General features: G+C 41.5%; 1 protein-coding gene across 1 annotated transcript in view; it reads right to left on the minus strand.

The window, feature by feature from the left end:
• The window catches only part of LOC117331110, a 76463-nt gene that overhangs the window by 40089 nt on the left and 21748 nt on the right, over positions 1–14626 (minus strand). The window contains 8 exon segments of the mRNA XM_033889704.1: positions 601–1265; positions 1651–1792; positions 2292–3035; positions 3456–5022; positions 7087–7226; positions 7618–8498; positions 8842–9050; positions 13864–14159. Of these exon segments, the coding sequence (XP_033745595.1) occupies positions 601–1265; positions 1651–1792; positions 2292–3035; positions 3456–5022; positions 7087–7226; positions 7618–8498; positions 8842–9050; positions 13864–14159 (4644 nt within the window).

The raw sequence follows: 14626 nt of genomic DNA on the forward strand, positions 1-14626 counted from the left end.
ATAATATGTCATTAGAAAAATTCAGCCTGGACCAAATGCTAACACATTTCCAACGAAAATGAAACAAATTTGACTGAAATATGTGGGTTTTTTATATAAACTATTGTAAAATTTAGCCCCTTCCCAGGGGGAATGTGACACCAAGGGGCTCTGAAATTTACAATTTTGATAAAGCACCTTAAGAACCTTCCATCCAAATGCATGAAGAGTATATCATTCTGCCATATCTGGGTCTTGAGATGAAGATTTTTGAAATATAAGTCGATTTGACCCCTTTTGACCCTGCCTCTCAGGCCGCTGAGGGGTAGGGACCATATGCTTTAGTTTTGGTAGCCCTTTAGGCAAGTAAGGTTTCTGAAAAATTTCATCAAAAATACTTCAGGAGTTTTTGAGAAGTCGAAAATGTAAAATGTTAACTAACAACCTAAACAATGGATAAGGGGAGTGTATTTTCTTTTACACTTGATGAAATTGATTAAGTTAAATAGATTAAAGCTGAATAATGGATTACATGTAGCAATGCAGTTATTTTGATTTAGATGCATAAATGCAAATTGCTACAAAACCATATTTTTTCAGTTGTGATAGATGGTGACAAACCTGGGAAGCAGGTACACTCATGATTGGCACTGTTGCAGTCTCCATGTTGTGAGCAGTCATACTTTGTTCCTGGACAGCCTGGGACTTCACACAATGAGCCTCTCCAGCTTGTGTCACATTCACATACATCTGCCACACACTGTCCATTTCCTGCACATTCGCTGTTGCAGCCTTTGCCAAAGTAACAAGGGTCACACTCACAAAAACCACTATTAGGTGGATTCTGTGTACCATTGACACAAGGGTCATCACACGCTGGTCCCATCCATCCCACTTCACAATTCATACACTTAGGTGGGTCAAAGTTTGTGTCACAGGTTCCACGGCCCATACAGTCTGGACTTCCAGGACAGTCAGGGACCTCACACCCTGATCCTGTCCAGCCTGCGTTACAGGTACATATATGTGTGGCAGTGTTACAGTCACCGTGTCCAGTACAGTCCTCACCAATTCCTGGACATCCAGGCATCTCACAGACAACTCCACGCCAGTTTACATCACAGTTACACATGGTGCCATTGAAGGACCCATGCAGGGAGCACTCAGCATCACACTCAATTCCTACCCAGCCTGGATCACATGTACAGTTATCACTGAAAGTTGGGAAGATGGTCCCGTGGTCACACACCAGACCGCAGTCAGCACCAAAGTACAGACTTGTACACCTGATAACATATACATAGTTTCTTATAGTCACTGGTTTAATAATTCACAGCACACATATATAACAAGTCTGTCATAAAAATGAACAGTTGAAATTCCAGCTGTAATGGTTTCTTGAAAAGAGAGGAGGTCGAGATTGATCTACCGAAGATTATGTCATGGAATTATAAGTAAGAAGTACGGATGTCATAATCACAGTTGACTTTATACCAGACAATCATTATCAAATGATAGTTTCCTAAACAAGCATAGAAGAAGACCCAATGGGCCTGAATCACTTGCATGTCCTTCAAAACAGATGAAGATATTATGCTCATTTGCACAATATCCTATGAAAGCAGAATATGAAAAATAGAGACTCAAAGATATATTTGACTATATACTAACATGCACTTGGGAGGGTCGAGAGTGGAGTTACAGGAGCCATGTCCGTTACAGTTGGGTGTCCCCGGACAGTCAGCATCCTCACAACCGATGTTCATCCAGCCAGGTTTACAGTCACAAAGGTGCAAAGCATTGTTACAAGTTCCTAGGATAAATGCATCATAACATTTATGTAATAGCAATTGTGATTTTTAATCATAAAATAATCCTGACAGGCCAACACATGACAAAACATGGGGCTTTATCTTACTGTTATATCTATCCTTTAATAAATCCCTAACCAAAACATGACTAGGAACACGCTTTCCACATAAGATGTCAGTATAAGAACTGTTTTGATCCTATGATAATCTTTTATACTACAGGACTTTGAGAGGTAAGTCATGACTTTACTACAGGACAATGAAGTGGATGGACGAATTCCAGGCATAAATACGGTACACCAGGCCACAGTAATACATTCAGATTCACCTCCTTACCAACATGTTCCCGCCTTGATAGTATTTCTAGATCAAGTGGTATTGTAAATTCTGTATACATATTTTTCAAAGCCAAAAGCAAAGTTTCCATCAAAAATCATTTCAATAATCTAGGTCAGCAGAAATACTTATGTAATCTTTTGAATTTTGAAAAAAGCTGCATACCTCTGTTGGAACAGTCATGGTTGAAAAGTCCAGGACAACCTGGAATGTCACACAGGGGTCCCTTCCAACCAGTGACATAGTCACACACACAGGCTCCACCTGTAATTACTCCGTTGCCAGAGCACTCAGAGTCACACCCTACACCTGCAAATCCAGTATCGCAAACACATGTTCCTGAATTCATGGGGGTCTCAGTGCCGTTGACACATGGCTCGTCACAACCTACACCCATCCAGGGACCTGTGCAGTTGATACATCTTGGAGTGTTCAGTGTGTCATCACAATGGCCCCGACCTTGGCAATCAGGCTCTCCCTGGCAGTCTGCTATGTGACATGCAGCACCTTTCCATGCAGCATCACATTCACAAATGTGGTCGAAGCTGTTACATGTACCATGATTGCTGCACTCCTCCAGGGTGACGGGATGTCTTGGACAGCCTGGTATTTCACACAGGGTGCCAGCCCAGCCACTGAATGGATCACAGTAGCAGTCATAGTTGACATCACACGTGCCATGTTCTGAACACTGGATGTTACAACCTAAGCCATGGTAACAGGTGCTGTTGCAGGTACAGTTAGTGTTGTCAGCATTGGGTGTACCGTGAACACAGGGATCGTCACATGCCGGTCCCATCCATCCAACATCACAATCAGTACAGCGTGGAGGCTCATATGCTGTGTTACAGGTACCCCTACCATTACAGTTGATGTCACCAGGGCAGTCAGGGTTCTCACATTCTGAACCTAAAAATTACAAAACAAATTCCTTTAATAACCATATTGTTGGAAACAATAAATCAATGGTCAAAAGTTCAGGTGTTACATTTAAATAATGTGCAATTATAATACTGCATGTATGTAGTGTGAATCGATCTTAAAATGATTTAAAATTATGATTAAGTGAAATGTACATTCATTCTTACTTTCTGATAACATTTTTCACGGTTTACTCAAAATAAACAAAATCAGCATTTTCTCGCAATCTATTCTGCTTTTTGCTTATTTTCCTTTCTTTTTTTTTCTGGAAGGTAAAATAATCATTATTTTAAAACCCAAATGGTGTCTTTTAGAGATCACAATATGATTGGTTAAATGCATATTGTTACAAGCAAAATTAATCTATTTCAAAATTAACATAATGGTTTTTGAGAAAAAAAATAATACCTTCCCATCCAGGATCACAGAAGCATGTCTGACTGGCTGCATGACAAGTCCCATGTCCAGAACAGGGTATGTTGTTGAGGCCACCACACGATTTGATGGTACATTTAGCACCATACCATCCTGATTGACATATACAGGTAGTACCGTTACAACTTCCTTGTCCATTACATTCTGATTCACAGTACTCTCCCAGGTGGCAGGCATCACATAGACAGGCATCTGCATCACAGGTACCATGACCACTGCAAAGGGACGAACAGTCACTTCCATGGTAACAGGCATTACAGAGGCAGGATCCACAGGTGGTACAATGTCCTTGTCCACTACAAGTGGTATTGTCATCACATGTACTCTCACAGTGAAAGCCTATATAGCCATGATCACACACACAGATACCGTCACTGTTACATGTGCCATGTGATCCACACTCGCAGCTGTACTGGCAGTCATTACCATAGTAGCCTGAATCGCATGAGCAGATTCCAGCTGAGCCATTTCCGTGACCACTACATTGGTCGTCATGGTGATCACAGAGGGAACCAACACCACCAGAGCCTCCATCTCCAGAGCCTGCTCCAGAGTCACGGTTGTAGTAGAGTACCTTTTGGGTATAATTGCCTGTGACAGTTCTGATTCGTCCACCAGCTCCACCACCTCCTCTGTTGTAACAACAGCATCCACCATTCCAGCAAGAATGGCAGTTTGATCCTGCGGACCCGCCATCAGCATCGATAGACCCCCAGCCTTCTATGATATAGCTGTCAATCCAGATAGACCCTCCACTGCCTCCACCAGCTGCTTTGGTCCCCGACCCACCATTGCTGGACATAGCACCTTCAATGAAAGCAGCATGACTAGCAATGATACGTATAGCAGAGCCACCAGTACCACCAGTTCTTGACACAGAGTTACCACCTCCACTTCCTGCAAGCCATGGCGTACAAGCATTACTATATGCTGCTCCCCCCACACAGGAACCACTATAGGAACAGCCACATGAAGCACTGCCTCCTATGCCACCATGACCAGCACCTGTACCAGGGCCACATGTCCTGCCATATCCAGTTCCACTGCCAGCCTCATATCCAAACTCATTTCCATTCAATGTTGAGTCTTTTTCCATATCAAAAACAACAGCGAAGAATTCTACACCTCCCTCAACTTTCATCTTAGCAGAGTCTTCAAGATGAATATGATAAGCCCTGAATGACAATCCAGAGGCTGTTGTCTTGTCATCATCAGTTAACTTAAGAAGTCCACCATCCATAACCGTGACAGTGTAGAAATTAAACTCGGAGTTTAGCGTGATACTGGTTGAGCAGATGCTGTATCCAGTCTTGATAATGTTGGACACTCCTCTAGTGTACAAGTGCTCCACTCCAATGAGTCCACCCTCTGCAGTCAATGTTTCCTCAACAAACAGGGTCGGAGGCATGATAGCTTTGGACCCAGCAACAACATGTAAATTGGTTCTCAAGTGGGCACGCTCTTCTTGATTCATTTCAACCTCGTTTTCCAAGTAAAGTAAACCGGATCCACCATGCAAGTAGCTGACCAAAACATTGGACTGAAAGAAACATAAGATATTACCTATATACGGTAAACCTCTGGTTAGTTAGAACAAAATTAAATAAATATTGATGAACTCGAATTATTCAAAATTATGCTTCAGAAATTAAGTGCGAGTTCAAACTATCGAGTCGATATCAGCGAAAATCTCGGTAGAGTAAGATCATTAGACACAAACACATCCATTGTAAATCTGATATGTAACAACGGCGGCCTGAACAATGGCACATTTATAAATAAGTAAAATTATAGTATTTTATCTAATTCAATGTCAATTGATTGTTCAACGTTCTTCATTTTGCAATAACTATGATGGTTATTGTGCGAAGCCGCTCCGGCAATGCGTAGCTTTACTAAAGGCCCCAAAACAGTACAGTACTTTTTATTTGTTACACAAAAGTTAAACATTTGTACAGTATAATCTCCGCATGGTTATATTTTTTATCTGAATCAGAAACTATCGCTATATTATTGTTATAAATGGTCTCTTAATACATCGAAAGCATAGTCTACATAACCCGAAAGCACTACTGTAAAAATAGGCGATATATGTTGATAAAATTGGGTCAAACATCAACATGACTGCTTTTAAATATGCCCAGTCATATTATCTACCAAACATAGCTGATACCTGTAAACTTATCCATCACTAATTGGGACACCTGTGGATTGTTTTGACTGGATATGAACACTTATCAACGTCACTCAGCACGACCGGGCGGCCGATCGTTTCAACACCTCACGTGGCCTGCTTACCTAGCGTGATGTCGCAGATTTTCCGGTAATACCTTGATTGGCAATAATTAAGAGATGTCCAGTCACAATTAAATAATCATAATGTTAAGTTAACTTTGAAAATACACTGATGATTTCTTAGTTTGCCATACAGCGTGAATACAAATATCGCATGTTATTTATACATTGTCGGGGCCTAAATTTGCAATTAGCTGTCTCGTGCATGGTGTATTTTGCAATGTAAACAAGAGGCCCATGGGACCTGTATCGCCCATCTGGTTGGATTAGACCAAATGTCAAAATAATGTTCATGTTCAATTCGTTTTATTTGTCAATGCTATATATGGTTATGGTGTGGGGATCCCAACTGCTTTAAAAAAATAACGAAGTCCAGACTCTCTAAGGGTCTGAAAGACCTGAAGAATTGTTTTTAGAACATCCATTCATAACTTTATGACTAGTAGCGATTTAAAGGAATTACCTCTATTTCCCCTATGGGGCCCTGCCCCTTTGGCCCCTTGGGGGTCAGAGTCACCATTTATGCAAAATCTGTTCCCCTTCCCAAAAGGATGTTTCTGACCAAATTGGGTTCAAATCCATTCATAACTTGATGACTAGTAGCGACTCAAAGGAATTACCTCTATTTCCCCTATTGGGCCCCACTCAGGGGTCTGGAAAATTTTTTCAAACCACTAGGCACAGGACTAGTTGACTAAAAAAATTACCCGTCCGAATGACCAATTCACTTGTCCAAATTTTAATGGTGACTTAAATTTATTACGGTAAATGAATCGGCCTGTGACAGTTTTATTAAACAAATCAAACAGGACTTAAGACTGATACTTTATTTAGTTTTTATTTTCGATAATCTACAAATTCTTGAATTGATGGTATCATATGCCTTATGACATTAAAGATGCGTCGTCTTACATTTTCATCTAACGCTACATGACTAGATTTAGTTAGAGTCTGAGCCGGTGTCCATCACTTCTGGGGGAAGGGGCAAATCACAATACGAAGACTAAGGATCACTCTGTGTGGCAGTGGATGGAGCTTCAACATTCGATTCAGCTTTCCCTGTGTACCGTTGTACTTTGCTGGAACTTGATTCAATGTGCCGGGATGTTTTTGTTTTTGACATCCATAGTGAGAGGGCATCAGAACTGTCAAACTCAGAGACGGTAAGTCCCACTGCACAAACTTTCATAGTGTCCTTTAGAGAATTTTGTGTGAGGGTAGACCTGAATTGAGACTTTATCCTTTTCATTGCAGAAAAGCTACGCTCACATTTTGCTGTAGACGGGGAGAGGGTCATCATTATTTGTACCAGAAGGAGAATATTGCCAATGCCTTCTGGCTTGGACTGGAGAAGTGATGCTAGAATTTCCACTGGCTGAACAGACCTATGCGGATTAAGCCTTATCTTTAGTTCTAGCCATTCCTCTTTGGCATTCTCCTGCTCTTCATCTGACAATAAAGCATTAAAATACTCACAGAGATTGTGTATTTTTTCATTGCCATATCTTGCCAGATCATACCTATTAGCTGGCCAGACTATGATCAAATACTTCCATGTCCACCATTGGGTGATCCTTAAGAGATCTGAATCTTTGGTCTATGTACTGAATGACACTGTCAAGAAAATTAGTAAATACTTTCTCAAACTGCATACATGAAGTTTTTACATCAATGGATGATTTCCCACAGTTTAAAACTGACTTTGTTTTGTCAAATGAATCAAGAAATGATTGGTAAGTTTGCCCTTTAGCATGCTTAAACTCCTCAAGTCTGAGGAGACAAGTCTCAAGTTTAGTACCGACATCATTAACAACTAAAGATTCAGCCTGGAATTGCTTACTTAGATCAGAGAGAATCTGTAATACATCACACATGAAATACAAAAACCGGAGGAAGCGCTCTGAACAGATCTCCTTTAAGAAACCCTTCACTTTACATGCTTCCTCTCCCTTACCTTGAGAGGAATTCTCAAAATGGATGACAATAGTAGGAAGAGATTTTATAACAGCTAGAATGGCTCTATGCCTAGAAGCCACCCAGCGTGTTCTCTGTAGACCTGTTTGAGACACAGGGTTTTCTTCAATAATTGCTGCAATTGCTTTCATTTCTCGCCTTCGTTTTGGTGAGTAATAGTAAAATTTATAAATTTGGTTCACAGTGTCCTGAAACTGTTTCAGATAGGGAACTGTTTTCACTGAATCCAAAACTGCCAACTCAAGATTGTGGGCAACACAATGAATTTTGACAATATCATGTTCAACTTTTTGTTCTAACTTGACAGCTACTCCACCCTTTTTCCCCATCATTACTGATGCCCCGTCAAAATTACACCCCACCAACTTCTTCTTCAGATCGTCTACACCTATGTTCACTTCCTTTAACCCTTCTAGTATACCTGTTAAAACGCCATCTGCATCAGCCGATTGCAGGGGAATTATACTAACAAACTCTGTATGGGGAGCCCCATCTTTCCCAACAAAACGTACAAAAACTGTCTCCTGTTCTATAACTGAACTGTCAGTGGACCCATCTGAGAGAATGGTTAAAAACCTGCTTTCTTTGATATCTTTTTCCAGCCTGTTTGACTCTACTTGAGCAATACAACTGACAAATTCTTTACATTTATCTGCATTTCGATACATGCTACCAATGTCAACTTTGTTTTTCTCCTGCAGTTCACACATTTTCTCAAACTTGGAGAAAGGTTCATGATTTGCGCAGCTATGTAGTATGCCGTATTGAATAACGATATCATTCTTGTGGACTCAGTTTTTTTTAACTTGCCCAATGCCACTTGAATAGGAGTGGCACTATCCGCCGTTTCAACAGGTCTTTTGTGAACTTCATGCCATTTACTGGCACATTTTACATGTAATTTTGATTTGGAATGAGATTTTAAAGTTTCTTCACGAAACTTACCTTCACAAACACCAACAAAAAGGGTAGATTTTTTATTTGCCAGCTGTGGAAATTCTAAGCAAAATTTACATGTCATTACATCTTTGTTTCTATCATAATCTACCCATTCATACTCTTTTTTCCATTTTTCCTGAAACCCTCTCACCCGTTTTCGTTCATATAATCGTCTTTTTCTCTTTCTGTGCTTTCCGATAGTCTTTTCCTTTTTATACAGCCAGCTGTCTGTCGTGTTTTTTCTCTCCCTCGTGATTGTGCAGTAAGCCCAACGTTAGCCTTCGACCTATCAGCTTCGTTTGGTGATAAATTGGGTGACTTATGTTCGTTGTCAGTGTCATTTGTCTTATCTGTGTCATCCTTTTTAGTTTTGCTCAAAAACATGTGCAGCGACAGCTGCTTTGCGTCGGACATCGTGCATGTGTTGCTGAAAATCGAACTCGCTAATGAAAGTCCGGTACATTTGGGAAATGCCCGAGACCATCCGATATCCATATGACCGCGGGAAATCGGCCGAGGCATTCCGAGAGCTGTGACGTCACATGAATTCCGGTGTAACAAAAGTGAAAGTACCGACTGGCTTCGTTTGTTTTCACAGAAGTTGTAATGTGCACACGTTTTGTGCTTAACATTTTTATTGGATCTATTTTTTTTGTGTAAATTTATTTAAGTTATGATATCAAAATCAGTATAAAAAGTACTCGTCCGACGGACAACTGACACAGATAAATCTGGTTGTCTGAGTCAATTTTCACTCGTCCATGACGACCGGACGAGTGCTTTTCCAGACCCCTGCCCACTCATTTGGCCCCTTGGGGGCCAGAGTCACCATTTATGCAAAATCTGTTTCCTTTCCCCCAAGAATGTTTCTGACAAATTGGGTTCAAATCCATTCATAACTTTATGACTAGTAGCGATTTGAAGGAATTACCTCTATTTCCCCATTAGGCCCCGCCCCTTTGGCCCCTTGGGGGTCAGAGTCACCATTTATGCAAAATCTGTTCCCCTTCCCCAAAGGATGTTTCTTACTAAATTGGGTTCAAATCCATTCATAACTTGATGACTAGTAGCGAATTTGAAGGAATTACCTCTATTTCCCCATTAGGCCCCGCCCCTTGGGCCCTTGGGGGTCAGAGTCACCATTTATGCAAAATCTGTTCCCTTTCCCCCAAGAATGTTTCTGACCAAATTGGGTTCAAATCCATTTCTAACTTGATGACTAGTAGCGAATTTGAAGGAATTACCTCTATTTCCCCATTAGGCCCTGCCCCTTGGGCCCTTGGGGGTCAGAGTCACCATTAATGCAAAATCTGTTCCCCTTCACCCAAGAATGTTTCTGACCAAATTGGGTTCAAATCCATTTCTAACTTGATGACTAGTAGCAATTTGAAGGAATTATCTCTATTTCCCCATTAGGCCCTGCCCCTTTGGCCCCTTGGGGGTCAGAGTCACCATTTACGCAAAATTTGTTCCCCTTCCCCAAAGAATATTTCTGACTAAATTGGGTTCAAATCTATTCACAACTTGATGACAAGTAGCAATTTAAAGGAATATGCCTCAATTTCCCCTATTGGGCCCCGCCCCTCAGGCCCCTTGGGGGTCAGAGTCACCATTTATGCAAAATCTTATCCCCTTCCGTCAATGATGTTTCTGACCAAATTTGGTCCAAATCAAATAAGAACTTTTTGACTAGTAGCGATTTGAAGCAAATGTTGACGGACGGACGACGGATGCCACACCATGGCATAAGCTCACCGGACCTTTGGTCCAGGTGAGCTAAAAAGTGAATTATTGCTAAAATATGTGGCATTGATTAAATCAAAGACACATTCTAATGATCACTCATACAATCTAATAACCTAATGTGCCTGTTGATCAAATTTAAATCTTGGCCTTTTTTCTGGTCAGGTCGTAGCGTGTTCGAACTATCCGCATGCTCGAACTAACCGGAGGTTTACCGTAGCTAGATTATTGAATACACTTCAATACTTATTATTTGAGACTATGCTAAATAATTACACTGAATAAGTTTTCATAATTCATCATCAAGAAGTTAATTTTCTGTTCAGCGTTTTTCGTAACACTGAAAGTTTGACAATTAAAACAAGAGGCCCATGGGGCCTGTATCGCTCACCTGGTTGGATTAGACCAAATGTTAAATTAATGTTCATATTCAAGTTGTTTTATTTGTAAAATTCTAACAATGCTATATATGGTTATAGTGTGGGAATCCCAACTGCTTTAAAGATTAATGAAGTCCAGACTCTCTAAGGTCTGATAAGATATCTCTGACCAACTTGGGTTCAAATCCATTCATAACTTTATGACAAGTAGCGATTTAAAGGAATTACCTTAATTTCCCCTATTGGGCCCCGCCCCTTTGGCCCCTCGGGGGTCAGAGCCACCATTTATGCAAAATCTTTTCCCCCTTCCCCCAAGGATGTTTCTGACCAAATTGGGTTCAAATCCATTCATAACTTTATGACTAGTAGAGATTTAGAGGAATTACCTCTATTTCCCATATCTGGCCCCGCCCCTTTGGCCCCTCGGGGGTCAGAATCACCATTTATGCAAAATCTGTTCCCCTTCCCCCAAGGATGTTTCTGACCAAATTGGGTTCAAATCCATTCATAACTTTATGACTAGTAGTGATTTAAAGGAATTACCTCTATTACCCCTATTGGGCCCCGCCCCTTTGGCCCCTCGGGGGTCAGAGCCACCATTTATGCAAAATCTCTTCCCCTTCCCCCAAGGATGTTTCTGACCAAATTGGGTTGAAATCCATTCATAACTTTATGACAAGTAGCGATTTAAAGGAATTACCTTAATTTCCCCTATTGGGCCCCGCCCCTTTGGCCCCTTGGGGGTCAGAGTCATCATTTATGCAAAATCTTTTCCCCTTCCCCCAAGGAGGTTTCTGACCAAATTGGGTTCAAATCCATTCATAACTTTATGACTAGTAGCGATTTAAAGGAATTGCCTCTATTTCCCCTATTGGGCCCCGCCCCTTTGGCCCCTCGGGGGTCAGAGCCACCATTTATGCAAAATCTCTTCCCCTTCCCCCAAGGATGTTTCTGACCAAATTGGGTTGAAATCCATTCATAACTTTATGACAAGTAGCGATTTAAAGGAATTACCTTAATTTCCCCTATTGGGCCCCGCCCCTTTGGCCCCTCGGGGGTCAGAGCCACCATTTATGCAAAATCTTTTCCCCTTCACACAAGAATGTTTCTGACCAAATTGGGTTCAAATCCATTCATAACTTTATGACTAGTAGCGATTTGAAGGAATTACCTCTATTTCCCCTATGGGGCCCCGCCCCTTTGGCCCCTTGGGGGTCAGAATCACCATTTATGCAAAATCTGTTCCCCTTCCCCCAAGGATGTTTCTGACCAAATTGGGTTCAAATCCATTCATAACTTTATGACTAGTAGTGATTTAAAGGAATTACCTCTATTACCCCTATTGGGCCCCGCCCCTTTGGCCCCTCGGGGGTCAGAGCCACCATTTATGCAAAATCTCTTCCCCTTCCCCCAAGGATGTTTCTGACCAAATTGGGTTGAAATCCATTCATAACTTTATGACAAGTAGCGATTTAAAGGAATTACCTTAATTTCCCCTATTGGGCCCCGCCCCTTTGGCCCCTCGGGGGTCAGAGCCACCATTTATGCAAAATCTTTTCCCCTTCACACAAGAATGTTTCTGACCAAATTGGGTTCAAATCCATTCATAACTTTATGACTAGTAGCGATTTGAAGGAATTACCTCTATTTCCCCTATGGGGCCCCGCCCCTTTGGCCCCTTGGGGGTCAGAGTCATCATTTAAGCAAAATCTGTTCCCCTTCACACAAGAATGTTTCTGACCAAATTGGGTTCAAATCCATTCATAACTTGATGACTAGTAGCGATTTGAAGGAATTACCTCTATTTCCCCATTAGGCCCCGCCCCTTTGGCCCCTTGGGGGTCAGAGTCACCATTTATGCAAAATCTGTTCCCCTTCCCCAAAGGATGTTTCTTACTAAATTGGGTTCAAATCCTTTCATAACTTTATGACAAGTAGCAATTTAAAAGAATTACCTCTATTTCCCATATGGGGCCCCGCCCCTTTGCCCCACAGGGTCAGAGTCACTATTTATGCAAAACCTGTTCCCCTTCCCCCAATGATGTTTCTGACCAAATTGGGTTCAAATCCATTCATAACTTGATGACTAGTAGCGATTTAAAGGAATTACCTCTATTTCCCATATGGGGCCTGCCCCTTTGGCCCCACAGGGTCAGAGTCACCATTTATGCAAAATCTGTTCCCCTTCCCCCAATGATGTTTCTGACCAAATTGGGTTCAAATCCTTTCATAACTTTATGACTAGGAGCGATTTGAAGGAATTACCTCTATTTCCCCATTAGGCCCTGCCCCTTTGGCCCCTTGGGGGTCAGAGTCACCATTTATGCAAAATCTGTTCCCCTTCCCCAAAGGATGTTTCTGACCAAATTGGGTTCAAATCCATTCATAACTTTATGACTAGTAGCGATTTGAAGGAATTACCTCTATTTCCCCATTAGGCCCCGCCCCTTTGGCCCCTTGGAGGTCAGACTCACCATTTATGCAAAATCTGTTACCCTTCCCCAAAGGATGTTTCTGACAAAATTGGGTTCAAATCCATTCATAACTTTATGACTAGTAGCGATTTGAAGGAATTGCCTCAATATCTCCTATTGGGGCCCCACCCCTCAGGCCCCTTGGGGGTCAGAGTCACCATTTATGCAAAATCTGATCCCCATCTGCCAAGGATGTTTCTGACCAAATTTGGTTAAAATCCAATAAGAACTTTTTGACTAGTAGCGATTTGAAGCAAATGTTGATGACGGACGACGGACGGATGACGGATGCCGCACCATGGCATAAGCTCACCGGACCTTCGGTCCAGGTGAGCTAAAAATTAACATCAAAATTTTTCAGAAAATAACTTCTTAATTGGCAGCTCCAGCCAATTATAAGCACAATGGGAAGATAATCATTGGAAATGCTGAGTCAGGTTTATCTATTTGAAGATTTACATTAAAATTTTTATTCAAGCTAACAGATACCTTATGATGTCTTTGAGACATAATGACTGGAAGATGGTAGTTTTTATGGGCAAAACCTTCCTTGAATATATAGAAGATTAAAATTACCTGTGAGAGTCGTGCACAAGCTCTGTTCTGTAAGTACAATGTATGTAGGACTGTTGAGTTGACATAGGTTGGGAAGGAACAGGACAGGAGTGTTCCTCGGTTCTGGTTGTCTATCCACAGATACCGGGATACCGTGTCTCCAATGGTAGATTTGATAAACACTGTTCCAGGTCCACCATGCTGATTGGTTGAGCCACCATTGCTTGCAAGGCCGCCTTGTGCTACCAATGATCCGCGGAAATTTGGCAGTTCATTCAGGTTAACAGCTATCCTTCCACCAGATCCAGCACCATTATCTGAATAACATTAAAGTTTTTATTAACCAAGGTATATATTCTATTTTATCCTGCAACTGTCAGACACACTGGCTGATGACTACTGACGGATAGCAAACGTTTATCCGTCAATACAATTGCTTTATATGTCAATACCGTTCAAGTGAATTTGTTCCACATCTGATGAAACTTCTTTCAACTTAAAGTGTACCCTGAACGAAAAACGATAATCAAATATGTTATTCTTTGTAACCACCAAAGAAGAATGTCGCAAACCGCATCAAAATCGGTTGGCCGAGTGCCGAGATATCGCATATCGAAGTACGCGATTTGCACCTGTCGGTCGACTGCTAATCAGCGTATCGGTCAGTCACGCTGATTTGGAACTCTTCAGTCTATGTCACAGGTTGAACGGAGTGACTGTTATGGTGGCCAGTAGCATAGAGGACAGTGTGAACAGTAGCAGCACAAACATGTCTGAATACGAT

Source organism: Pecten maximus, chromosome 7 (genome assembly GCF_902652985.1).
Source record: "Pecten maximus chromosome 7, xPecMax1.1, whole genome shotgun sequence".
Lineage (NCBI taxonomy): Eukaryota > Metazoa > Mollusca > Bivalvia > Pectinida > Pectinidae > Pecten > Pecten maximus.